Genomic DNA, 27,953 nt, shown 5'->3' with positions numbered 1-27,953 from the left:
GCATTTCTTCACAATAGAAAAACAAATTGAACACTAATATCATCATCTGGCATCTGCGGATCGGCATTGTATTTGCATGATCTTGCTATCTTTGTAAAAAAAAGATGATATACCATAAGTGGAGCAGCGGAGCACATATGAAGGCCAAAATAGAGACATAAAAACAAGGGGACGTACAATCCAAACATTGTACTTCAACTCTTCGTAAATGTCTATGGCGAAAGATAGCCAGAAAAACAAAAATTCAATCCACTGACATATTTAAACTAGCTAATTTAAACTAACAAGAGAAACTTAACATATAATGGAGGCATATAGAGGAAATGACCGACGACCTGTACTTGTCAGAAATCAAGAGGACAGCAAGGGATTAAGAATGTATCCGCTGAACAACAAAACTCCTGTGATGTCGTCTCTGATGATAAACATGAAAGGATGGTCAGCAACAAAATCCACTACTGGTGGTGGTGGACGAGGAGGACCACCCATTGAACACTCAAGGAACTCGATAAGAGTAGCTGCAGCACCTTCAGTTCCTTCCTCGTCAACTTCAACAAAGCACTTGTGGATAACTTTATCAATTGAACCATTACCACTCAACATCTCAGTAAAGTCTGCTTCGGAACTAAAAGGCACGACTAAACCCAATTCACTGAGAATTCTTTTTGCGTCAAAATCAAATGTTATCTTAAACTTGGGGACCTTGAATTCGCCCGTTCGTTTCACCGATGCATATTTCGGAATGTATTTATCCAAAAAGCTAGCTGAATCAGTACTTGCAAAGTCTATCAACTCTTCAAGGCCATCACGTCTATCAGGTAAAATTATATGCATAGAAAACCGTCGAGCTCTAAAATCAAATGGGTTATCAGACATCCGGCCATACCTCGACTTTTTTTCTGTTTTTATTTTGTATGGGAGTGTGAGTACTTTGAAGCCGTTTTGATACGATATGTATTGGTACTCTGTGCTGGTCATAAATGGGACTTCAACAGATGAATGCCCATCAAGTAAATAGAACTTTGAGTTCTTTGTTAACGATTTTTCAAACTGACCGTTGTGCCATAATCCTTTGAAATAGAGTGCATTCACCAACAAAACACTTGCGGTATCGCTAACAGATCCTTCTGGCATTAGATCTTTGATTAATGCATTGGTTTTCGTTTCGACCCATTGGTTCACCATCAGTCTCGCTGCATTAGCCTTTAAGGGAAAAACAAACAGTAGTTAGTTGGCAATTTTTGTTTGTACAAGTTTGTAATGTTAATAATTAAAAAACTAGCACAGGTTACTTGTAGGTGCTGGGGAACCCAAAAGAAATAATACACCACAAAACAAAAAGACTTGACATATATATTTTCTCATTAATTGCACATGAAATCTTGTTCTATTCCTCAAACTTAAAGTAACTCTTGTTAATTTTTCTTTTGTTGTTTATAGGTATGAGAGTCAGAAATAAGTTTAGGATTTGGACTTTGTATCGGGTGCAAGAATCACCTAGTTTTAAATTTTGGCTTGCGAAACTGAAAACCTTGGCATCCAAAGGTAAGCAATTGGCCACCCATGCCTTTCGTTGCGTTGCAAACGCCATGGTTTAAGGGCTGAGCTAATTTAGGGCAAGTAGATGCAACTACTAACCCTAACCCCTTACAAACAAACTCTTTTAAGGGTTATATACATATTTCTACATAAACGAGAGCGACTTTGATAATATAGCACATGAGGGTTTTTGTCTTTCAATTCTAGAACTAACGACTGAACCTAGATGTAATTCCTTTTGCTATCCGTAGCATGATGATGTAATAAACGAATAAAAACTTATAAATTGCTTACCTCATGCCTGAAATCCACAGATTGAACATGTGCACCAAAGATTGAATCGGCAACCTCTCGAAATTTGGGGTTTAGGTCACAAGATTTCTCGACCCAAACACTATTAACAAGAGATAGTTGGGTTTCATTCAATGATTTCATAAGTTGAGAACAAAACACATTAAGAGAATCGAGATTTCGAGATTTTAAGAACCCTAACAATTCATCTAGAGTTTCGCCTTTTGATCCTGAAGCTAATAATCCCAGAGCAGTGTAAATTGATAACGGAGAATACACTAAATTCTTGCCGTTGCTTGCTTCTTCCGTAAAGAGATTTTTCATAGCTTGGATCCATAACGGAGAATCTAGTGAGCAAGAATTCCTCATAATTGAGAAGAGGTTTATGAACTGGATTGATCGTAATGGAGACTATTGTTGAGCCACCGCTGTGGGGTTTATATAGGTTTTCTAAATTTATCTCTTATAGATTTCGTTTCAAAATAAGGTAAGTTTGTATGGGCCTGGACCATGGGTTTACCCAATATTAAAGAACGATTTTTTGCGAGCATGGTTTTTTCTGGGAAATGGTTTTTTTTGGTAAAGACATTAAAAGTAATTCTAGGTCATCCCATATCTAGCTATTTATTTAATACCTAACCTATCCTCTTAATTAATTTAGGTTATGATTAGTGAAATGATTTAGTTAATAACAATTAGTGAGATTAAATTAAAAGATGAGTTTATTATTAGTTGAGTAGAATTATTGTGAGAGTAGAGTTAGAGAAGATGAAGGAGAAAAGCATGGAAAATAAAAAAAAATTCCAATTCACCCCCTTTGAGTATTCAAGTGATGAAAACTCATTTGATTCTTCATCTCCATCCTCTCCTAGAATATTTGTTAATCTTCAAAATGATCCGGATTTGGCATATTTCTTAGATGTTGATTGTATTCTTCAACAAAAATGAAACTCAAGATGAAAATGATGGATTTTATGAACCACAACCGGAGGAAGAGTATTTGGGTGAACAAGTATGCTCCAAACTAAGATAATGTATGTTGAATTGGTAAAAACTTCCCCAAAAATGTAAATCTTTGAACTGGATTTTGCACAGTTCGGTTACATTATATGAAGAACATGTAACCGAACTGTTCCGAAGGTGTAGTTCGGTTTCCTTGTGAGATGAATAAGTAACCGAACTTATTTGAAGATGTAGTTCGGTTACTTTATCCAAACACGCAGGTTACCGAACTCCACATTAATGGAAGTTCTGAGATGCAGTGTTATGTTCGGTTGGTTCGCAACTAATCGAACTTTACGTAAAAATAAAGTTTAACTAAGTGTATACAGTTCGGTTGGTTCGCAAACGGCATGCACCAACTATCTAACCGAACTATGTTTAATAACTTCGGCTGTTTCGCAAACTTGAACCTAACAGCAAAACCAATCGAACTTAACAAACAAAAAAAATCGGAAGTTCCAGTGTCTAGTTCGGTTATCTACATAAAATACAAAGTAACCGAACTCTGTTCCTTTTATTAGTTCGGTTGTTGCGATAAAATTCACATGTTACCGAACTCGGTTCCTTTTATTTGTTCGGTTGCTTTGCAACTTGCTTAACCAACCGAACAATGAGTTCGGTTTCCCCGATAAAATTATTATGTGACCGAACTTATTTGTGATTGCATTTATGTTGTTACATTTCTTGTAAATGGAATCACAACCTATACCAATGCATGATCAACCTTCTCTGATTGGTATGTTGTTCGAAGATACATCTACTCACTATGCGAATGAGTTGGTATTTGACTTACCTATTGATGCGAAGAATTAGGCTAGACAACATGCCAAGAGAGTCAATTGCGTCTTGGTTTTGAATGGAAAAGAAAACAACACTCGTTTTGAAATGGTTTGTGAGAGAAGTGGAGATCCCGATGTTAGTCACAAGAGGAAGGGTTATGAGTATAAAGGAAAGACGACGAGGAAGAACACAACGTGCTCAAAGAAAATCAAATGTCTGTTCAAGCTAGTATTTAGCAAGAGAAAATTAACGACGAAATGGTTTCTAGCTATGGATAAGGTGGTAGGTCTTCATAACCACCCTCGTCTGTATGATCTTGAAGGGCATGCAATGGCCGCAAGGCTCACTCATCGAGAAATGGAAAAAATAGCCGAGTATAGGAAATTGTGTATTCCACCTTCCACAATGCTTCGCTTATTAAAGCAAGATAACCCGAGTAACATATCATCTTTGTACACCATTTACAATGCAATTGAGACGATTAAAAGGAATGAATGGAAGGGTAGAAAAGTAATGCAACAATTATTTTATTTTTTGGCTCAAGAGAAGGGCTACGCGGTTCAAAAGAAGGTAGGTCCGGAAGAAGAAATAACTCATCTCTTCATTGCCCATCCGAATAGTGTTCAATTGGATCAATCATTCCATGAAGTTCTTATAATGGATTGCACATACAAGACAAACAAATACGAGATGCCATTGTTGAACATTGTTGGTCGTACGTCGACGAAGTCACCGTTTACCGTTGCTTTTTGTTTTCTAAAGGACGAGCAAGAACCAAGTTACACTTGGGCGCTACAACAAGTGAAGGAGATCTACCGAGATGATGAGATCCCCGGGGTTATCGTGACGGACAATGACGAAGCATTGTTCTTGACTGCTCATCTCTTCCACGATCTCTTCATTAACTTGTTGGATTACGTTGTCAACATTATCTCTATTGACACCATCTTGGATGACAACACCCGGTAATGACCCACCTCCATACTTAGCATTTTTGGTTCCACGCTTATCGGCACCTAAGTGTTTTAGGCCTCTAGGCGTGGGAGTTCTCAAATCTTCTGGTAATGGTTGGTTAGATTTCTTACCTTTGCCACTAAACAAAAAAACAAAAGAAATAAGGAATAATTCACGAAAAAAAATTAACTCAAGAAAAAAAAATCGTGTTCCAGGGTAGAGTTCGGTTATTCAATTATTTTTTCGAGAAAACCGAACTCCACATATATATGTAAATAGCCAAGAGTTCGGTTTGTCAATTTTTTTTTGCGAACAAACCGAACATATTGGAACAAGTTCGGTTATATGGGTACTAAACATATAGGGAAAAAAAGAACAGTTTGGTTACATGCCAATTTTTTTTTTGTAATAAGGGTACAGTTCGGTTACATGGCAGTTTTAAACATTTATGCGAAACAACCGAACAAAGGTGCTAGAGTTCAGTAGTGTGGGTACTAGAAATTTTGGGAAAAATCAAACAGTTCGGTTACATGGATTTTTTTTCCTATTTTTGGTAATATGGCTATAGTTCGGTTACATGGCAGTTCAACAATTTTTTTGCGAAACAACCGAACTCACGAGTTCGGTAACCTAGTTTTCAATCCTATAAAATCGAACTGTTCTTCGTGTTCTTCGTTTTATGGAGTTCGGTTAAGAAACTAGTGCAACAATAAAAGGCGCTCTAACCGAACTAAACACTGTAACTTCAATTTGAACCCTATTTTGATGATTTCTAATCAATTGAATCGATGAAAATCAAATTAAAAGAAATGGGTTTCTCGGGAAATACCTGCGAATCGGTCCCATGGAAGAATCAGGCTTCTTACTGCGTCTATTATACTGGATTATGGATTCACTTGGCTCTTTCACTTCTTTATGAATCTCAAAATCACTTGGCTTATTTGCTAGATGTCCTAATGGGGGACCTGTTCCTGGGAGTCGTTTGGTGTTCTTTCGAAGAACCATTCTCATAGTCGTTTGATTAATCGACGATGAAAATTTTATGAATCGACGATTAATCGATGAAGATGACGTTGAAATGGGGAAGAAGAGAAGAACAAGAGGGAGAATAGTTTTCTCCTCAAAACTGTTTTCTTTTTTTCCTTTTTTTGGGTTTAGTTTAGGTTTTGAATTAGGTTTAGTTTAGGTTTTGTTTTAGATTAAATTAAAGGCAGTTATTAAGTTAGGGTTAATTTTAATTAGGATAAGGACCAAATTAGTAATCTCATGATTTTAGGATATCCCTTAAAATTGTAGGATAGGTGGCTTAATAAAACCAGGGTCCCCAAAAAAAAAGCATGGTCCCTAAAAAATCGTTCATATTAAAGAACACCGATAACTAAACATAGCAAAATACGGCCCAAAGAAAGCAAAACTAAGAACTTCGAAACGCTAGACAGACCGCAGTTTCTCCCGCAAAAATCCCGATATAGAACTAACGGTGCATCGGGAATACTCCTAGCAGTGGGATGGTATGTATGTGCAGTGGGTCCTACCATATATATCTCATTCGGTAGATTTTTCGGAAAAATTACTCGGTGAACCTGGCTTTTCCGTGGTGAAAACTTAGTGTACTAGCATACTGAAATATTAAACCATATCTTAACCTTACATGTCAAAACCTTGATTGCTCATGATCCGCGGACATCGTATCTCTGTAAGCAGACTTTCGTTGATAAATCACGAAAACTAATAGCAGCTGCATAGGTATTTTATAGGTGGCTCAGTCGCAAGCCCCGCAATAGCATTTTGAAATTGAATCCTACAAGAAATTTAGATGCATAATAAGATATGATTAAAGACAAAAACGGAGAGAGAAAGAGAGACTGAGAACGGACCTGTTGGTGTTATATAATTAACCAGGCTCGATTCCCTAGAAAATTGGTGCAGATATCGTTGCCACGACTACTGCCTTCATCAAGTTGAATAAACAAATGAACTTTAAGTGGATAATATTGGGTGATTTGTCCAAATATTTTTAAATCACGGTTCAATTGGACGAGTAAAAAATAGTTTGGGTGAAATGGTCAAAAAAAAATAGTAAGGTTTCATCCTAGCTTAAACTTAAAAAATAGCAAGGATGAAACTGGATACATCCTGTGTAAATTAAAAATAAGAAAAAATATCACAAAATTGGTTAAAAAGACCAAAATCAACAATTTCTGGGTGAAAAAGACATTTAGATTTTGATATTGTTTAAATGGACAAAAATTTAAAAATAGCCACGATGTAAACAGTTTCATCATACCCATTTTCAAATATTTTTTTTATTTTTAATTTACATCAGGATGTATCCAGTTTCATCCTTGCTATTTTTTAAGTTTAAGTTAGGATGAATCCAGTTTCATCCTTACTTGTCAATTTCACCCATACTAATTTTTACTCGTCCATTTAAACCATGTTTTAAAAATATTTGGACAAATGACCCATTTTCCGAAAAAATATTTGAAAATTGGCACGATGAAACTGGTTACATCCTGCCTATTTTTACATTTTTGTCCATTTAAACAGTATCAAAATCTAACTATCCATATCATCCAGGAATTATTGATTTTGGTCTTTTTAACCAATTTTGTGAATATTATAATGATGACCTCAGACAAAGGAACTTAAACAAACTCTACTTGCACAAATTTACAATCTTGGCACGATGACGCGACAACTCAATCAGACAATTAAAATAATGACGGAATCAAACCTCCAATTAAGAGCTCATTTGTACAGCTAGCTGTATACTTGACTTTTGTACATGCATATGTTCTTCCAGTTCCAAAATTTGTTTAATTTCTATCTTCTGAATTCTAATATCCTGTAACTCAAACAACCTACTCGATCTGAATCATCGACACAAACTTAAGATCATATACTCTACTTGCTTTGTTCTTCCATCACTTCTGTTCATCTTTTTTGTTTCGTCGACTATGGAGGAGATATTTGTTACAAAGCTAGTGAAAAATTTGGTTTCTATTGCTGCCCGAAAATTTAGTATGGTTGGAGTATTGGATGCAGATCTCCAAAAGCTTAAGAGTACTCTGGAGATGATCTCCGATGTAACATCCGAGGCAGACTTGGGAAAACGACCCTCGCTCAATTGGTATACGAAGACTACTCCATTGCGAGTAGCTTTGATCTAAGAGTATGGGTTTGTATATCTCAGGATTTTGATATCTTTCGAATTTTAAAAAATATTCTCGAGTCCATTACTCGAACTAAATGTGACGCCAAAATTCTACCTCATCATTCTATTGTTAGGCTGACGAATTTGCAGACTCTAGATATCAGTGGCTGTAGGGGCATTAGTGTGTTGCCCACAGATATTGTGTCTCTCCAAAATCTATCTTCCCTTAACATTTCAACATCAAGAATCACAGAATTACCCGATTCAATCTCTCTCCTCTATACTTTAAAGAAGGTAACTTTTGAGTGGGCAACGAAATGGAAATGGAGTGAACATTCTATTACTTTTAAGAGCGACTCAGAACCTACATTTTTGTTGCTGATAAGAAAATACGCTGCTGCAAAGGAGCAAAGATACAAGAATAGTACAGCACAAGGCAATATAAAATAGAAAGACATAAATTTTAAAGTTCTGGCTTTTACTCTTGTTTTAAGAATCTTTTAAGAATCACCGTAATACATAGTCCTACTAATTTTCCCTTGATCGGAATTATTTCTGGATGAAATCATAGAAGAATACAATCAAATCAAATGGTCGGAATTATTTCCGGATTATACCATCATCTTTCCCTTTTACATAATTAAAAATTGGGTATCTCTGCGGTTTATCGTTCTTTCTCTTCGCGATCTACTTGTAGTTAATATCCTTATTTGTATCAGGGTTTTGATTATCTTGATGTTTTTTTGATATTTTTATTAATCTTATAAGCGAACATGTAATCACTATTTTGATTTGAATGAATTGAAATTTGTTGATTGGAAAATAATAACAATAATAATTAAAATTTACGTTAATAATTCCATATTAAGATGGCGAAGGAATTTATCATTTTGGATTAACACCCATAGTTAAGGATCTGAATCTCGTATTTGGAATCAAATATTTAATTTCCTAATTATGTTCTTTTTGTAGACCAAAACTTTGCTCATTCCTTCTTCAAATAAATAAATAAATTAACTTGACCATGATGGAAAAATATGTCGACGGTGAACTAACTTTCTATGCACAGCACGGTATTATCTCTAAGAATCGTAGGTATGATGAGTTTCCAAAACTCAAAATTCATTGCTTTTAGACATGAACTTGCTTTGAAACTGCTTGAATACGTACAGCCAAGTTTCTCTATTAGAAAAAAAAAAAGCAATAACTGCTGTGTAATTTTAGTATAAATTAAACACTAAATGACTAATCGAATTCTCAGAATTTAATTAGAATTAATTATGAAATCAAACGTTTTGACGTTTTAATTTTTTTTTCTAGATATTCACTAAATCTCATATTATAAATTGCCCATTTCTCATACCTTGTTCACTCTAGATCACAGTCGGTAAGATTCAGAAAAAAGAAAAGAAAAAAGAACAGCAGAAATGAAAAGTTTCTTTCTTATCTGTCTTTCATTTTCTCTCTTCCTCACTCAATACAGTAGTTTCACTAGAGGTGCGTACAATTTCATTTTATCTTCATCTCTCCTTCCTTTCATTTTTTTATTTATAAAAAATTCTAGGATGGCCGATACATTGTTTACTTGTTTTTTTCTGCTCCTAATCGTGACTCCCAGTGCCACATTTAACTTCTCTATAAATTTCCTTTTTTTTTAATTGATTTATGCTATTTTGGTTTGAATTATGGAACACAAGGAGACAATCTTCCAACACCAGACAAAGGGCTAAACCCTCTAAGACAAGTAGTTTGGAGACATCGTTTATTCTCGCCAGATCATGCTATCCTAAATTATCTTAACAGTTCAGACAGCGGCATAGTCGTCCTCTCTATCGGAACTTTCAATGAAGAGATCCAATAGATCGCGGTCGACCAAAACTACGCAAATTCATGGGTACAACAAAACATAGTTCCCTTCTCAGAGATAATTTTTAGCCACGTCGTTGTTGGCAATGAAGTAATCCCTGGTCCAATAGGTAATTTTGTCGTTCAAGCCATGATAAACATGGAGAAAGCTATAAAGGAGTGTACTACACATGATATATACGTATCTACAGCGGTGGCCATGAATGTGCTTGGAACGTCCTACCCACCTTCAGCTGGGGCATTCGGGGAAGATTCAATGACGGTAATGAGAGGCGTCGTACATTTCTTACAAACCGGGGGTTACCCACTGTTTATAAATGTTTACCCTTATTTCGCCTACGCTAATAATCCTGCAGAGATTAGGCTAGACTATGCATTGTTCAATACTACTGATACTGTTGTTCAAGATGGAGATCTTCAATACAACAATTTGTTTTATGCGATGGTGGATTCAGTGATTTGGGCTGTAGAGAAAGCAGAAGGACCAGATGTTGAAATTGTTGTGAGTGAGACTGGTTGGCCATCCGCTGGGAACGGTGATATAACGACTGTAGAACATGCTCGGATGTATGTTAACAATTTGATCACTACACAAATGAAATCAGGGACGCCGAAGAGACCACAACACGCTATGAAGACGCATATATTTGCCATGTATAACGAAAATCTAAAACCTGAAGGAGTCGAGAGAAATTTTGGAATTTATCGACCGGACCTATCAGAAAGTATATCACGTAAACTGGCCTAAATGGAGTGGGCACTGTTTCTTAGGAAATATGTAACTCAAGTGATATTTGAGAAATGTGTGCTTTCTTATTATACCGCAAACCAGACTGTGTAGTGTCTACATACATCTGTGGTTAAACAAAAAAGCAAAGGATATTACTTTCACCCATCAGGGAAATACAAGTTAAATTTTACTTTTTTTTTTTTTTTGGAGGTAAATATATTGATAAAACAGAGAATAACTAATCATTTGATTGAGTCACATCTGTAGCCAATTCGGTATGAATTGTTTGTCTGATGACGGAATCTCTTAGATTAGCTTCTTCTGGAATGATTACAGCAGAGTTATTAAGGTTAAATGCATAAGCTTTTTCAGTATCAAAAGCAATTGAAGGAATTAAAAACTGAGGGGATTGTTCAAGCCAAAACTGCTGTCTATTGTTCTTTCTCCCATTCTTTGCTGTTTTCTTCCTTACTTCTTCCAAAATTGCAAGACTTTGCCATTGGATTGTTGAATTTTCTCCTTGTAAGTGCTTTATGATTGCTTGGTTGTCTCCCTCGATGACCAGATGTTGTAAGTTATTTGCGATGGTCCAATTTGTAGCTTGTAGGAGAGTTAGAGCTTCTGCTTCTTCAGCAGTGGAAGTTCTGAAGATTCCTGATTCAGCTCCTTTGAAGGTTCCTGTCCAGTTGCAAATCACAAAACCAAAGCCTGCATTAGTATGTTCTGAAATCCAAGAAGCATCACAGTTTATCTTAACAGTGTTCACTCTTGGGAATTGCCAGTAAGGTGTAGGTTTGATGTGTCTGACATTTGCTTGAGCTGTGTTATGAAGATGTGTTGGATGCCAATAGTCATATTGTCTTATTATGTCTAAGGCAAGTTGTTCAGGGGTTCTAGATTTATCCTCAAAAATTCTAAGGCATCTCTCTTTCCAAATAAACCAACATTTGGCTGCAGCAAGAGCCTTTGAAATTGAATCTGTATCCCTGCTAACCATTCATTATATTTATGCAAGAAAGTATTATTCAAATTATGAGAGTTTAGAGATTGAGATACTCCTTGTGAGGCCATTGGCTGAAAATTCCAAATCTCCTTTGCATAATCACATTCAAAAAAGAGATGGTAAGTAGTTTCAGCAACGCTATTACAGAAGACACACTTATTATCAATAGATCTGATCTTTTGTCTAGTTGGTAATGCATCTTGTAAGCATTTCCATATAAACAATTTGATCCTTTGAGAAGTATCCATTGCCCATAGTCCTTTCCAAAAAAAATTAGTTTTGGCAGGAGTTGAACTAGAAGGATTAGAGAGTTTTGCATAAAGGGTTTTAACAGAGAATTCTCCATTCTTTGCTAATGTCCACCTAAGTTTGTTCCTTTTCAGGGTACCTTCATTTGTAGTGTAAAGTATAATGTTTGTAATTTCCTGCACAGTTGAGTGATGAGTGCCAAATATTGTATATATTTATCCCTTTTTGTTGGCATTTAACTCATCTTTTGATCATTAATTCTACATTTTATCCCATATTCTGTATTTTCATTGTTTTCAAGAATAAATATTTTTCTTACTTAATTTTGCATTTTTAGGTAATAAATAAAGTTCGGATGAGTCGCGGGGCAAAAAGAGCAGAAAAGTAGTGAAAAGCCGGGAGAAATTACGCAAGGAAGCCGCGAAGAATGGTGCGCACAACCTCATTTTCTACACACAAAAGCGCCTCCGTTCTCAGCCATCAGATCAGTTCTCAGAAGCATCCGACGGTCGCTCCTTCATAGAGCATCAAAATCTGAAGTCTCTGTCGAGCACCACAGCGATGAAATTCCAAGCCTTCAGATTAGACGGTAGTTGAATCCAACGGTCGCTCCCTTGCTGTTCATCAACGTTTGATATCTCCGCCTTACACTACACCACCTAACCCCATCTAGAGCCGTTAACTTCGTTGTATCAAAAAATCTGACGGTCGCTACAAGCTTCACTTCATCTCACCGTCCGATTGATCTTTCATCTCCCTATCCCACGGCTCAGCGTCGCAGATCATCAAAATCGATACACCCGATTAACACCCTAGCAACCGAACCTATACCAGCTAACCAAACACGCCCCCTACCCCAAACTCAGTCGAGCCACTCTCCCCCATTCCTCTCTGCAACTTCACCACCGTCTTCAACAGAACCGTACCACCACCTCTCCCTGCCACCTTCTGCCACCACCATACCATCACCATCACCACCCCATTCACTCGACAACAACAAAGCCCGAAATCACTATCCCCCTAACCTAGTTGTTTTACCATCTCTCACCTTTCGAAACCTAGGTGAGGGCAGATAAAACACCTCGAGTTAGGGAATCAGTAGAGTTGTTGGAGCAGGAGGAAGAACAAGTACAGAGGAGTTATGGGTCGACAACAATTTCAGAGAATTAGGTGAGATTTCTCCAATTTCTAAAAGCCCTAATTTCTCAAATTTGGGGATTTTTATTGTAAACCCTAATTGTCTGTGGGTATATATATGGGTGTGAGTATGATGTAAAAACGATGTTTGGATTAGCCGACATCCAGGACTTTCATGTCCTGTTAATTTCAGTTCACATGTTAATTTCAGTTCATGTCTGTTAATGTTGTTCCTTTTTAGTTCAATTTGATGTTTTGTTAAATGTTCATTGTTAGTTCAGTTTCATGTTCATGTTACTTGTGTCCTGTTATGTTGTATCCTGTTAGTGTTTCTGTTAAATGTTCATTGTTAGTTCAGTTAGTTGTGTTCATGTTTGTTGTTGCTCACTGTCAGTTACATGTTCATTGTTGTGTTTAATTTGCTGTCACATTTGATGAAATGCTAGGCTAGATATCTTAGAAGCGTTGTGCTGATTGTGCAATGGAAGAAATCAGTGCTCATAGCAAGCTGATTTTCTTGCCATTCCTTGTGTATGCTTAGGTTGCACTGAGTTGATTGAGTAGTGGGGAGAAACTAGTGCTCACTAGTGACAATGAGCAAGCTAGTTCTCTTCCCACTCTAGAAGAGTGCCTTAGTTTCGCTCCATTTCAGTTTCACCATCATCCCTGCCCTTTGCCTTAGGCCTTGGTTTGTTTTATCATTTTTCTTTGATGTCTAGTATTTGCTTTGTTTAGTTCTTGCATTGTTCTCTGCTTGTTTTTTCTTTACTGTCTTCACTGTTTTGTTCACTGCCATCTTTTCTTTCTCACTTGCCTTGCACTGCTGCATTGTTTTTCTTCATTTGTTTTTGCTTCACTGCCAGCTCTGCTTTCTTCTCTTGGCCTTGTGCTGCTGTGCACTGCTTGTGCAGCTGCAGCTGCTGCTGCAACCCTGTTGCTGCTGCTTTCTTTCTTTCACTGCATTGCCTTGCTGCTTTGAATTCCCCTGCTGTGCAGCACTTGTGCTGCTGCTGCATCATACTATTTTCCCTGCTTTGCCTTTCATTGCCTTGTTTTGCCCTGCTGTAGCTGCTTTCATTGCTTAGGCTGCTGCTGCTACTTGCACTGCTTGTGCAGCTGCTGTGCAGTCTTGCTACTGCTGCTGCCTCTCAAAGCCAACTAAGCCCAAGTTCAATTCAGTGAAGCCCAAAGGCCTAGTTCATTAGCCAAGCCCAATACATTTCATTCCAGAAGGCCCAAAGCCAAATTACAGTGAAATATCACTTCACTGTTAGGGTGAAATTGAGCCCAAAGCTCAATCAAAGGCCCAAAGCCCATTTGCACTTCAAAGACTAACTGAGCCAAACTCAGTTCATTTTATTGAAACAAACCCATTAAGCCCAATTGAAGCCAAAAAGGCTTCATAGCCCAACAGCAATTTAGGAACCCAATTAGCTAGAACACTCCAAAACACACCCGATCTCTGTGGATCGACCCGTACTTGCACGAGCTACAACTGACGACCGTGCACTTGCGGTATTACTGTAGGCTCCCGTTTTCATTGCGCTTAATTTTATATACTTCTCCGGGCCTGCCAAGTTTTTGGCGCCGCTGCCGGGGATAATTTTTAGGACCTTTTAGAAGCCTACCAAGTTTTTGGCGCCGTTGCCGGGGATTGGTGCTGTGTTTTATCTGTGTTTTTCTTTAGCTATTTTGTATTTCATTTCATAGCATTTGCATCTGCATCTGCTCCACTTCATTTGCTGTTGGACCTGCTGTTCTGAACCTGTTTTTCCTCTGCTGGGACGCCACCAAGGAAAAGAACCAAAACCCAACTGGGTTTTTGCAACAATATCAGAGCAGCTGGGCTGTGCTTAAAAGGTAACCCATTTAAGAGAACCCGAATTGTGGGCTTCCAATTTTTAATTGTGGGCATGTAATATTAAAGCCAATTTTTGGGCTTCTCTTATTTTCTGTTGGGTTTGTAATAATTTATTTGTGGGCTTGTTTGTTTAATTTGTGGGCTTGTTTAAATTCTTTCATTGGACTTGTATTTTGGACTCTGGGTTTAAACCCAGCTGAGCTTATAACTGATTGTGGACTTGCTTCCACTCAAGAGTGGACCTCGAAACCAAAGTTTTAAAACAAACGACGGGCCTTAACCAACTGGGCCAAATTAAACTTTCAAAATTAAAACTTAGTGTTTCTTGGGCCGCAGCCTTCATTCCATTAGAGGACAAACAGTGGGCTTGCTCCCATTTCAAAAACCAAATTTTATTTTCTTTTAAAAAAAAAAAAAAAAAAGTTTTATTTTTCTCCCATTTAAGTCCAATTTTAGTGTTTTGAAACTTTCCATGTATCTACACTTTTTCTTTTGGGTTGATCCTCAACTCTTTAGACTTTTGGTGTATGGTGATTTTTTTGTATATAATCCAGTAGATAAAATTTCTTAAAAACCCTTTTGTTCCTTTTGTATATATTTTGCTAATCCAATATGATCTCGGCTGAAATATGTTGGATTTTTGCCTTGAATAACGGAGTTTTAATTCTGCTTTCGCCGAAATCGGGTATTCTCTCTCCTTTTACTCTACTCAGCATGTCCCTTTCCATATGTTGCATTTTAATTCTTTCCATATTTTGAAACATTGAGGACAATGTTTAGTTTAGGTTTGGGGGTATAGAGTAGATGCCACGATAATTTGCCATAATTGAAAACGAACTCCTTCTTTTTTTGAAAAAATTGAAAAATTCCAAAAAAAAATTGAAAAATCAAAATTGAAAAAAATTAAAAAATTAAAAAAAAAATCATAAAAATGAGCTCATTTACCTTGAAATGTTGACTCTTGTGCAAATATGTATTTTATTAGGAGTCTTAGTCTAGATATTTAGGCACCCTGATTCTAGCACAATTCACATAGTGATAAGAAATTTGCACGCGCACGATCTACCAATACATGTATGGCCTCGATCTTCAAGGTGTTTGATAGGAAGTTACGATTGCCAATCACTTTAGAATACTGAACGAAACTTGACTAGCTTGTTCTTTGGTTGGTTGGGATAGAAGGTGGAGGTTACATTAAGAAAACAACCATCGAATTTAACTGGGTGCATCAAAAAGGGCTACCTCTTGCAAAGTGTCATGTAATCTTTTGTTTCTTTTTGTTTGTATCAAAAGTGTTTCCTTGTTCAAAAAAAAAAAAAAAAAAAAAAAAAAAAAAAAAAAAAAAAAAACGATGTATTATTCAGAAAAAAAAAAAAAGAGAAAAAAATATCAGAAAAATACAAAAAATCAAGTATTTATCAATTCCATCATCTCTTGTTCAAAAATAAAAGAGAATAGTCAATGTAAATAAGAGTCATGTAAAGATCATTTTGTTGTTTCATTGTAATAAGCAAGGAGGGTGTATGCCATTGATGTACAACGCGAGTAATTGTGAAATACCTCCAACTCATTCACAATTCTCGTAAAGTCCGGACAGCTAGCTAGATTTCGACCTTGTTCTAGCCTGAGAAACTATCTCTTGGTGATTAGTAGTCATAACTTCAGATCTTTCTTTACACATGTGTAGATACACTTTACACTCTTATCACATGTCTTTTTTTGTTATCAGTGCTAGGATTGTGCCTTCGATAGCTAGATTGACATCTCCATTTTGCTGTGAGCTTAAACTGTTTTGCACATGTCACGTTTGATGGAATCTGAGCTTATATTTTGACCTAGAACTTTGTAGGTACGTTCTAAGCAAACCTTCACGAGACTTCAACTCGTCCACTAGGGACACTTAGTGGTTTAAAAGGCTTAGTGCATACGCTAAATGCATTCGAGAGACCAGCGACAGTGGTATAGTTAGGATTTCCTTAGTTTTGTTTTACTTGAGGACAAGTAAAATTCAGGTTTGGGGGTATTTGATGAGTGCCAAATATTGTATATATTTATCCCTTTTTGTTGGCATTTAACTCATCTTTTGATCATTAATTCTACATTTTATCCCATATTCTGTATTTTCATTGTTTTCAAGAATAAATATTTTTCTTTCTAATTTTGCATTTTTAGGTAATAAATAAAGTTCGGATGAGTCGCGGGCAAAAAGAGCAGAAAAGTAGTGAAAAGCCGGGAGAAATTACGCAAGGAAGCCGCGAAGAATGGTGCGCACAACCTCATTTTCTACACACAAAAGCGCCTTCGTTCTCAGCCATCAGATCAGTTCTCAGAAGCATCCGACGGTCGCTCCTTCATAGAGCATCAAAATCTGAAGTCTCTGCCGAGCACCACAGCGATGAAATTCCAAGCCTTCAGATTAGACGGTAGTTGAATCCAACGGTCGCTCCCTTGCTGTTCATCAACGTTTGATATCTCCGCCTTACACTACACCACCTAACCCCATCTAGAGCCGTTAACTTCGTTGTATCAAAAAATCTGACGGTCGCTACAAGCTTCACTTCATCTCACCGTCCGATTGATCTTTCATCTCCCTATCCCACGGCTCAGCGTCGCAGATCATCAAACTCGATACACCCGATTAACACCCTAGCAACCGAACCTATACCAGCTAACCAAACACGCCCCCTACCCCAAACTCAGTCGAGCCACTCTCCCCCATTCCTCTCTGCAACTTCACCACCGTCTTCAACAGAACCGTACCACCACCTCTCCCTGCCACCTTCTGCCACCACCATACCATCACCATCACCACCCCATTCACTCGACAGCAACAAAGCCCGAAATCACTATCCCCCTAACCTAGTTGTTTTACCATCTCTCACCTTTCGAACCTAGGTGAGGGCAGATAAACACCTCGAGTTAGGGAATCAGTAGAGTTGTTGGAGCAGGAGAAGAACAAGTACAGAGGAGTTATGGGTCGACAACAATTTCAGAGAATTAGGTGAGATTTCTCCAATTTCTAAAAGCCCTAATTTCTCAAATTTGGGATTTTTATTGTAAACCCTAATTGTCTGTGGGTATATATATGGGTGTGAGTATGATGTAAAAACGATGTTTGGATTAGCCGACATCCAGGACTTTCATGTCCTGTTAATTTCAGTTCACATGTTAATTTCAGTTCATGTCTGTTAATGTTGTTCCTTTTTAGTTCAATTTGATGTTCTGTTAAATGTTCATTGTTAGTTCAGTTTCATGTTCATGTTACTTGTGTCCTGTTATGTTGTATCCTGTTAGTGTTTCTGTTAAATGTTCATTGTTAGTTCAGTTAGTTGTGTTCATGTTTGTTGTTGCTCACTGTCAGTTACATGTTCATTGTTGTGTTTAATTTGCTGTCACATTTGATGAAATGCTAGGCTAGATATCTTAGAAGCGTTGTGCTGATTGTGCAATGGAAGAAATCAGTGCTCATAGCAAGCTTATTTTCTTGCCATTCCTTGTGTATGCTTAGGTTGCACTGAGTTGATTGAGTAGTGGGGAGAAACTAGTGCTCACTAGTGACAATGAGCAAGCTAGTTCTCTTCCCACTCTAGAAGAGTGCCTTAGTTTCGGTCCATTTCAGTTTCACCATCATCCCTGCCCTTTGCCTTAGGCCTTGGTTTGTTTTATCATTTTTCTTTGATGTCTAGTATTTGCTTTGTTTAGTTCTTGCATTGTTCTCTGCTTGTTTTTTCTTTACTGTCTTCACTGTTTTGTTCACTGCCATCTTTTCTTTCTCACTTGCCTTGCACTGCTGCATTGTTTTTCTTCATTTGTTTTTGCTTCACTGCCAGCTCTGCTTTCTTCTCTTGGCCTTGTGCTGCTGTGCACTGCTTGTGCAGCTGCAGCTGCTGCTGCAACCCTGTTGCTGCTGCTTTCTTTCTTTCACTGCATTGCCTTGCTGCTTTGAATTCCCCTGCTGTGCAGCACTTGTGCTGCTGCTGCATCATACTATTTGCCCTGCTTTGCCTTTCATTGCCTTGTTTTGCCCTGCTGTAGCTGCTTTCATTGCTTAGGCTGCTGCTGCTACTTGCACTGCTTGTGCAGCTGCTGTGCAGTCTTGCTACTGCTGCTGCCTCTCAAAGCCAACTAAGCCCAAGTTCAATTCAGTGAAGCCCAAAGGCCTAGTTCATTAGCCAAGCCCAATACATTTCATTCCAGAAGGCCCAAAGCCAAATTACAGTGAAAGATCACTTCACTGTTAGGGTGAAATTGAGCCCAAAGCTCAATCAAAGGCCCAAAGCCCATTTGCACTTCAAAGACTAACTGAGCCCAAACTCAGTTCATTTTATTGAAACAAACCCATTAAGCCCAATTGAAGCCAAAAAGGCTTCATAGCCCAATAGCAATTTAGGAACCCAATTAGCTAGAACACTCCAAAACACACCCGATCTCTGTGGATCGACCCGTACTTGCACGAGCTACAACTGACGACCGTGCACTTGCGGTATTACTGTAGGCTCCCGTTTTCATTGCGCTTAATTTTATATACTTCTCCGGGCCTGCCAAGTTTTTGGCGCCGCTGCCGGGGATAATTTTTAGGACCTTTTAGAAGCCTACCATTGAGTTATCAAATAGTGAATGTCACAGATCAGTGTTCCACTTTTTTGTGTTTGAGTCAATGAGCTCAGACCAAAGTGTTATAGTTGTGTTTCAGGAAGGAAAAGACTCTGCCAAGGTCTCTCTTCTCGCTGGGAGCCAATTATCCTCCCAAATGTTTATCAGCAAACCATTACATACTTCCCAAATGCTATACTTTTTAATGTGTGGTATTCCTTGTAAAATACACTTCCAAATACAAGAAGCTTAAGATTTCTTCTTAGAGTGTAAGTCTCCTGATTTCTTAAAGTATTTGCCTTTGAGGATTTGATCCCATAGGTCATCAGGGTTACTAACAGTCTCCAAGTTATTCTACTGATCATAGCTTGATTGACCTTATTCGCTTCTTTAAAACCTAAACCCCCTTGGTCTATTGGGTTGCATAAAAAATCAAAAGACTTAATGTATATACCCTTAGAATTGGTGTTTCCCCCCCACCAAAAGTCCCTTTGAATGTCATTTATTCTTTTAGTTATCTTTTTTGGAAGCACAAAGCATTCCATACTGAAAATTGGCATGCTGGAAAGCACAAATTTGTTCAAGACAATTTTACTTGGCCGTGACAAAATCTTTCCGAGCCAGTTTTTAATTTTTGTTCCATTTTTTCAATGATATTGTCAAAAGCTTTCAGTTTTGATCTATTTATGAACAGTGGTACTCCTAAATGTGTATCCTTTATGTTGATTATCTTCATTAATCTACAGATGATGCCTATGTGTTTCTTATGCACTTTTTTGCTAAAAAAGAGACATGACTTTTCCTGATGCTGCACTAAAAGTATGTATCGCTTCTAACAAAATTTTGCAACTTCCTAATTCTGCCTTAGTGAACAAAAGCAGATCATATGCAAAGAATAGGTGAGAGATAGGAGGTGATTTAGGAGTAAGCTTTATCCCCTGAACTTTTTTTGTGTTTTGTAAATGATTTAACAAGCGCGAAAAAACTTCCATACAAAGTATGAAGAGGTAGGGAGATAATTGATCTCCCTTCCTAATGCCCCTAGTAGGTTTGAAGTCTCTACAAGGATGTCCATTGAGTAAGACAGCAATGGAAGACGTAGAGAGACATTGGTAGATACGCCGACACCAATGTTCATAAAAACCAAAAGTAGTTAGGGTTTTCATCAAGAATTTCCAATTGACCATGTCGAATGCTTTCGACATGTCGATTTTTAGCCCTATATTGCCTGTTTTATTTTTACTTTTTTCATTGAGTGAACAACCTCATGAACTACGATTATGTTATCTGATATTTGCCTTGAAGAAAGAAAAGCAGACTGCAATGGGAGATTATTTTTTATAGAGATTTTTTGAATCTATTGGACAATAGCTTTACTATTATTTTATAAGGTGTATTACACATGCCAATTGGCCTAAAATCAGCAGGAGATTTAAGATGCTTTTTTTGGGAATTAAGAACAAGAAGGTTTTGTTTAGTTCTGGGTGGAGTTGCCTATTTGTGAAGAAGTCTTGAATGAAAGAGACTAACTGTGGGCCAACTATCCCCCAGTTATGTTTAAAGAAGCTAACCGGGAACCCATCAGGACACGATGCTTTGTTTGGTTTCAGCTTTTTTACTACTTCCCAAATTTCCCCTGAAGTTGGTGTATTTTTTAGTTCTAAGTTTTCCTCCAAAGAAATGCAAGGATTAATGTGTGAGAAGATCAGTTCATAAGTTAAATTTTACTGAATTTGATTTTGAGATGTTTTTTTTTGCAATAAAAGAAAATACTGCTCACAAATGAGCAAAGTACAATTTTAATGAATTATCAAATGTTTAACCTGACATTTTTAGGGGCGACCCCAAAAAAATTAGAGGGGACTTTTTTATTCCCAACCCATATACAAGGTTAAGGGATGTCCAAATTTGCGGAGACTACCTAAGTACCCTTACACAATCGGTAGCTTTGTAAGTGGTATTATCTACGGATTACCATTATTATCAATCTTGTGGCCGTTAGCAATCGGTAGATAGATGAAGTTTATAAATGATTTCATAAACTACCGATTATTCTAGTTTCCAAATTCGAAAAAAATTGAGATTTTGGAAAAAACAAAATTTGGGGCTCCTTAATAGTCGGAGGTTAAGGTTCCTTATTTGAGATTCTTTTTTTTTTTTGCAATAAAAGAAAATACTGCTCACAAATGAGCAAAGCTAAATTTTAATGAATTATCAGATGTTTAAATCCCAAATCACGGGCGATTGGTATCTCAAAAACTTCGGCTGGTATCGGTTTTTCCCGTATCGAAATGTGTGACAACAAGCTTTTCAGTTATCTCGCCTCTCCACTGGCTGTTGCAAGTGACATCAATTCAGCCTCCATTGTAGATTGGGATATTATTGTCCGTAGGTGTACGTTTCTTTGATCTCCAAGATACATCCCACAATAATAGTTAGTGAGCCTTGGAATCATCTGAAAGGATATTTCAATCAGCATAGCAAAATCCTTCAAGGACTGCAGAATACCTCTCATAGGGTAAACGTAGGTTTGTGGTTCTTTTCATATAACAATAATCATCTACAGATAAGCAAACAATCACATACACACACACACACACACCATTCTCAGATCTATAGTAGATGCATTTGTCACCCTCATTTTTTCTGAAATTATTTGAAATCATTAAGTTATCAAATTTCTCATGCCATTGTTGAAGAGATTATTTTAAAACATAAAGCGACTTTTCTAGCTTACGTACTTTCTTTTCTTGTCCAAGAATTACAAAACCTTCAGGTTATGCCATGTAAATCTCCTGTTCTAGTTCACCATTTAAAAAAGCAGTTGTAACATTCATTTGGTGAATAAAAAGATTATGAGCAACAAAAATCAAAACATGTATGAAAATTAATCTAGTAACAGGAGAATAAGTATCAAAAAAATTTACGTTCTCTCGTTGCCTTAATCCTTTAGCAACTAGTCTAGCCTTGTACTTGTCTACTGTTCCAACAGGTTTGGGTTTCCTTTTCAAAACCCATTTACAACTTATATGCATACTCCCAGGAGGTAAATCTACCACACGCCAAGTTCCATTAGACATATGAGAATTCCATTTTTATCTACAACATCTTTCCAGAAAATATACTCTACAGAACTAAATGCCTCTTGAAAATTAGAAGGTTCTTCCTATTGCACGAAAGTAAAAATCAGGATCTTGTGTCTCAGTCCTAGATCTTTTACTGCGTCTAGGTTCAACTTCAGTGATCCTAGTTTTTTCACTTCTAGGTTCTTCTAATCTAGGTTCATAATAAGTACTAGGTAAAACACTAAGTATAGAATCCCTACTATTACCCCCACTATTTCTAGATTTGAAGTAAATTTCTCTTCAAAGAAATCAGCGTCAATAGATTTGATTGATAACTTTATTGTTACACATTTTGGAATACACTCATTTTTGGTGATATTATAGAACTTTGCAAGAGGATTATATTCCCAAAATATTAGATTCAAATTCGTAATCATTTAGTTTTTATTTATAAAAATGACGTCCAATGTGTGAGATAATATGAGAATAAAAGTGCTAGGGGATCTTCCACCTTACTTATAAAGGATAAAGCATGGACATAGGGAGCCTACTAAGGAAGTCTTACGTGGGCTGAAATCAAAATTTAAGCCCGTAACTCAATGATGCCTTCATGGTAGGCAGGTAGGGGTGAGAAAAAAGTACGGAACCGCGGATTTCACCCGCATCCGTCCGCAAAATTGCGGGTGAAACCCAATCCGCAAGATCTATGGACCGGACACGGCTGGATTTTCCAAATCCGCACTTTTAATGGTTTAGTTGCGGTTGGACTTTGAAATTCGAGAATCACCCGCATCATCGTAGGGAAGTAAACTTCTTATCTTTTTATCTACCTGAACTCGGTAAGAAAAGGAGTAGTACTTCGTACTTAATAGACCTAGCGGAGATAGAAACCCCATTTTGGCTTTTCTACTTCTTCACTTGCTCGTCTCTACAAACTTGAGAATAACATAGGAGGTGACTGAAGTTTGGGACCTGGAAAAACAAACACCTCAAGGAGTTTAAATAAACGGAAAATGGATCATTTGTCCAAACAAATTTTAAACATGGTTCAAATGGACGAGTAAAAATTAGTATGGGTGAAATGGACAAAAAAAAATAGCAAGGATGAAACTGGATTCATCGCGGCTTAAACTTAAAAAAAAAGCAAGGATGAAACTAGATGCATCCTGATATAAATTAAAAATAAGAAAAAATATTTGAAAATGGGTAGGATGAAACTGGTTACATCCTGGCTATTTTTATATTTTTGTCCATTTGAACAATATCTTTTTAATTTTTGTCCATTTAAACAATATCAAAATGTACAAGTCTTTTTCATCCATGAATTTTTAATTTTGGTCTTTTTAACCAATTTTGTGTTAAATAAAGCGATGCCTAATGCTCCATAACAGCCTCCATACTAAAGTCGCCCAAAGAAACCAATCTTGCTTTCACTAAACATTTCGGAGCTGCATCATGCATCACACTGGCACGATTCATGCAATATTGGTGTCGCTAGTCCAGCATTCTTCATGTCCAAAAGATTGATTAGTGTGTATTTTCAAGGAAATCAAATGCAAAATTGATTAATCAGAAACTGTCTACGAAAGCGCTTAGGTCTATGATAAAATTAAGGGCAAAGAGTTGAAATGCCCCAATTTGGGGGTCGTTAGTGAAAATGCCTCGAGTTTTGAAACAAAGTTAAAATGTCCCTATCAGTTAGTTTTTCCATCCAATCTAGTTAAATGCTTAATTTTACACACATGTGAACTCTCACACGTGAAGAAAAGTCAATTTTAGCCCTAATTTTTATTAAATTGACATTTTCTTCTTATAATATAATCACCCTTAATATTGCGACACGTGTCATATCCGCACCACCACCGCCGCTACCGTCGCCGCCGCCCGCCACCACCACCAACGTCACAACCACCACCACCACTACCACCGCCGCCACCGACGACACCCATCACCACCGTCACAACCACCACCGCCGCCGTCACCGCCTCCACCACCGCCACAACCACCCCCAACATCGTCGCCACCGCCACCACCACCACCATCGTCGTTGTCACTGTCATCATCATCGTCGTCGCCGCGGACACAACCACCGCCGCCACCACCACAGCCTCCACCACCACCACCCCTGAACCCCGAATCCTGAACCCTGAATCCCGAACCCGGTACCCTTAACCCTGAAGGGTTATTATTGTATTTTTCTCGCATATGTGAAGTCACATGTGTGCCAAATTCACCATTTAACTACCTTGGATGGAAAAGTTAACGGATTGGGACATTTTAACTTTTTTCAGAAATTCGGGACATTTCGGCAACCATGCCTTCCAAATTGGGGCATTTGGCTATATTTCCTAAAATTAAATATATCAGTAATAATAAGGGATCAAGGAGCACATAACGATGTGTATTTCAGGTGTAAAAGCACTCATAGCATCAGTGATAACGATAACGTTTTCATAATTTGGGGTTTTTGTTTAGTATTTTTGTTTGTTTTACTTTCTCTCTATTTATTTTTTTTTGACTAAATCCCCCGTTAATCCTTATCCGGTCTATATCATCTTCCGATCCGCGGATGTCAAATTCGCGAATGATTGGGCAGGTCACGATTGGGTTTTCCAAATCCATAATTTTGACCTTTAATCCACGTCCGCACCGGCTGCACCCTGGCTTTGCCCCTCAAATGTCCTTCTCATTTAGCGGACTTTTAGCTAAGTTTGCAAGAAGTCGAGTTAAGGAGTTTAGTTGGTTAAATAAATGGACTCCCGCACGAACAGGAGAATGTGAAATGTGTCCTTCACAAATATATTCATCTTCCCTGTGAAAAAAAGACTCGAGTCATCATTTTTTTTTTAAAGCATGAATTTTATTATATTAATTAAAGGACTATTACACGAGGATATACGATACCCAAAAATTCATACGTTACAATTGAAATGATATGCCATGTAACGGTGACATTTCCTTGATACCAGAGAGGTATATTATACCTGTGGGAGTCCATTAGTTAGTAATAATGGAACTTCAATAGCGGTTGTAACCTCTATCTTCTCGGGGAAATACCACCTCCGGAAGAAAAAGAGATACACAGTTAACGTTTGGGCAGCACACCTCAGCATATGGACGTAAGTGCATGACTAGCGCCTTCAACCAAGCGCATCGAATTCCTCTTTCATCAACTAGGACTCAACCGTGTCCATCAATAGTACATGTGTCCATCAATAGTACATCTTTTCTTATGAAAAGCATTGGACGAAGGTCTTCATACCTTCCATACTAACACCTCCCCCGATGCAATTCTGATTCGAAGACCGCCGCTCATGCTTTACTTTGTTTTGACTCGAGTCATCATGCTAATCTAGCCAACTTTTATTGGCGGCGCGAAATATAACCGCAGTAATTTGTAATTGGTTATTCTGTTTTAGCATAGCAAAGGCGTTTAATCAGATATCCATATTTCCGATTTACAGCCTTTGGTATCTCGAAATACTTTGCTAATTTAATTTTCTTCATAAAATAAAAATATTAGCCAACTCACGTACGCCACGCGTATAAAATACATAGTGATAATTTGCCATTGATAATTAGATATTAAGATGGCGAAGGAATTTCTTCGTTTAAAGGATCTGAATTTCGTATTTGGAATCAGATATTTAAATTCTTAAATTACAACTCATTCCTTTTTCTTCTTCAGACAAATATTCTTGTGACTATGATGGAAAAATATGTTGGCGATGAACTTTCTTTCTAAGCACGGTATCATCTCTAAAAATCTTATTTATGATGAGTTTCCAAAATCCAAAATTCATTGCCTTGTTTTGAAACTGCTGGATACATTGTTCAACCAAATTCCTCTATAAGCAACAAAACAATGGCATTATTTTCCAAATTAAATACTAAACGACTGATCAAATTCTCCAAGTTTAATAAGAATTAATCATGAAATCAAACGTTTTTACGTTTTTTTCGTTCTTTCTAAATATTCAGTACAGTTTTGCATATAAATTCCCCATTTCTCATACCTTTGCTTCATACTAAACCACGCTCAATAATACGATTAAAAAAAAACAACAGCAGAAATGAAAAGTTTCTTTTTTTATCTGTCTTGCTTTTTCTCTCTTCATCACTCGGTACACTAGTTTCACTAGAGGTACGTACATTTCATATTATGTTCATCTCTTTTTCCTTTTGTTTTTGTTTAACAAAAATTCTAATCTAACTATCTAGTGGTGCCAACTGCCAAAACACTGTTTACTTCTCTCCCTCCTATCATTTGTTAATCCTGATTCCCCGTACCACATTAAAATCTGCCAAAACACTGTTTACTTCTCTCCTTCCTATCATTTGGTATCATCACCCAGTAATTTTACCACTGCATGTTTACTTTTAACCTAAACTCATGTTGTCATCTATTTCTAAATTCACTCTGCAGGGGCCTATGATCCCGAATGCAACGTTGGTTTGAACTACGGAACACAAGCAGACTATCTTCCAACACCAGACAAAGGTCTAGACCCTCTAAGAGAAGTAGTTTGGAGATTCCGTCTACTCTCGCCAAATATCGCTATCCTAAATTATTTTAACCGTACAGACGGAGTATTCATTGTATCTATGGGAACCCTCAATGAAGAGATCAAAAAGATTGCTGTCGACCAAGACTATGCAAATTCATGGGTACAACTCAACGTAATTGCCTTCCCTAACATAATTTTTAGCCATATTGTGGTTGGCAATGAAGTAATTCCTGGTCCAATAGGCAATTTTGTCCTTCAAGCCATGATAAACATGGAGAAAGCTCTTAAGAATTGGGGGAATCGACATGGTACATACGTAACCACAGCGGTTGCCATGAATGTGCTTAAAACATCCTACCCACCTTCAGCTGGGGTATTCGGGGAAGATTCCATGAAGGTAATGAGAGGTGTCGTAAATTTCTTACAAACCTGGGGTTACCCACTGTTTCTAAATGTTTACCCTTATTTCGCCTACGCAAATAACCCTGCAGAGATTAGGCTAGACTATGCATTGTTCAACACTACTGATGTTGTTGTTCAAGATGGAGAGCTTCAGTACAGCAATTTGTTTTATGCTATGGTGGATTCAGTGATTTGGGCTCTAGAGAAAGCAGGAGGACCAGATGTTGAAATTGTTGTGAGTGAGACTGGTTGGCCATCGGCTGGGAATGGTGACCTAACGACTGTAGAACATGCTCGGATGTATGTCAACAATTTGATCGCTACACAAATGAAATCAGGGACGCCAAAGAGACCACAACACGCTATGAAGACGCATATATTTGCCATGTATAACGAAAATCTAAAACCTGAAGGAGTTGAAAGAAATTTTGGAATTTATCGACCGGACCTGTCAGAAGTATATCATGTAGACTGGCCTAAATGGAGTGGACGCTGTAACTTAGAAAATATCTTTCACAAGTGATATTTGAGATAACAATGTGTGCCTTCTTACATTATACCCCAAAACCACGATTGTAATCTTTACATACATCTACGGCTAAATAAAAAGCAAAGCTTATTACTTTTACGCATCAGGAAAATACAAGTTAAATCGTACTGAATTTATTTTTCAGATGCTTTTCTTGCAAATAAAAGATAATAGTGCTCAAAAATGAGCAGTTGAATTTTACTGAAAAATTAAGTCCAAAATTACAGTCGTTTGGTATCTCAAAAACTTGGCTTACTTATTTTTCTTCTTAAAATAAATACTACTGT

At 37.4% G+C, this 27,953-nt stretch overlaps 3 protein-coding genes across 3 annotated transcripts; 1 reads left to right on the top strand and 2 right to left on the bottom strand.

Annotated features, from left to right (window-relative positions):
• Nucleotides 1–315: 315 nt before the first annotated feature.
• Nucleotides 316–2,199, bottom strand: LOC113356912 (serpin-Z1C-like). Its single transcript, XM_026600150.1, has 2 exons — nt 1,834–2,199; nt 316–1,203 (listed from the first exon to the last, which is right to left on the bottom strand). Exons 1-2 carry the CDS (start codon nt 2,197–2,199, stop codon nt 352–354), a joined length of 1,218 nt encoding a protein of 405 aa, XP_026455935.1. The 3' UTR covers nt 316–351.
• Nucleotides 2,200–9,728: 7,529 nt separating this feature from the next.
• Nucleotides 9,729–10,337, top strand: LOC113356906 (putative glucan endo-1,3-beta-glucosidase GVI). Its single transcript, XM_026600143.1, has one exon. The coding sequence runs from the start codon at nt 9,729–9,731 to the stop codon at nt 10,335–10,337; it is 609 nt and encodes a 202-aa protein (XP_026455928.1).
• Nucleotides 10,338–10,557: 220 nt separating this feature from the next.
• Nucleotides 10,558–11,316, bottom strand: LOC113356897. Its single transcript, XM_026600135.1, has one exon. The coding sequence runs from the start codon at nt 11,314–11,316 to the stop codon at nt 10,558–10,560; it is 759 nt and encodes a 252-aa protein (XP_026455920.1).
• Nucleotides 11,317–27,953: the final 16,637 nt, after the last annotated feature.

Source organism: Papaver somniferum, chromosome 1 (assembly GCF_003573695.1).
Source record: "Papaver somniferum cultivar HN1 chromosome 1, ASM357369v1, whole genome shotgun sequence".
NCBI classification, from domain to species: Eukaryota; Viridiplantae; Streptophyta; class Magnoliopsida; order Ranunculales; family Papaveraceae; genus Papaver; species Papaver somniferum.
This window is presented reverse-complemented; position numbering and strand designations above follow the sequence as displayed.

Coding starts and splice junctions, on each gene's coding strand:
- LOC113356912 (XM_026600150.1), bottom strand. CDS start 2,199: ATGAGGAATTCTTGCTCACTAGATTCTCCGTTATGGATCCAAGCTATG. Junction 1,204..1,833: donor CTGTGGATTTCAGGCATGAG/GTAAGCAATTTA, acceptor TTTCCCTTAAAG/GCTAATGCAGCGAGACTGAT.
- LOC113356906 (XM_026600143.1), top strand. CDS start 9,729: ATGGAGAAAGCTATAAAGGAGTGTACTACACATGATATATACGTATCT.
- LOC113356897 (XM_026600135.1), bottom strand. CDS start 11,316: ATGGTTAGCAGGGATACAGATTCAATTTCAAAGGCTCTTGCTGCAGCC.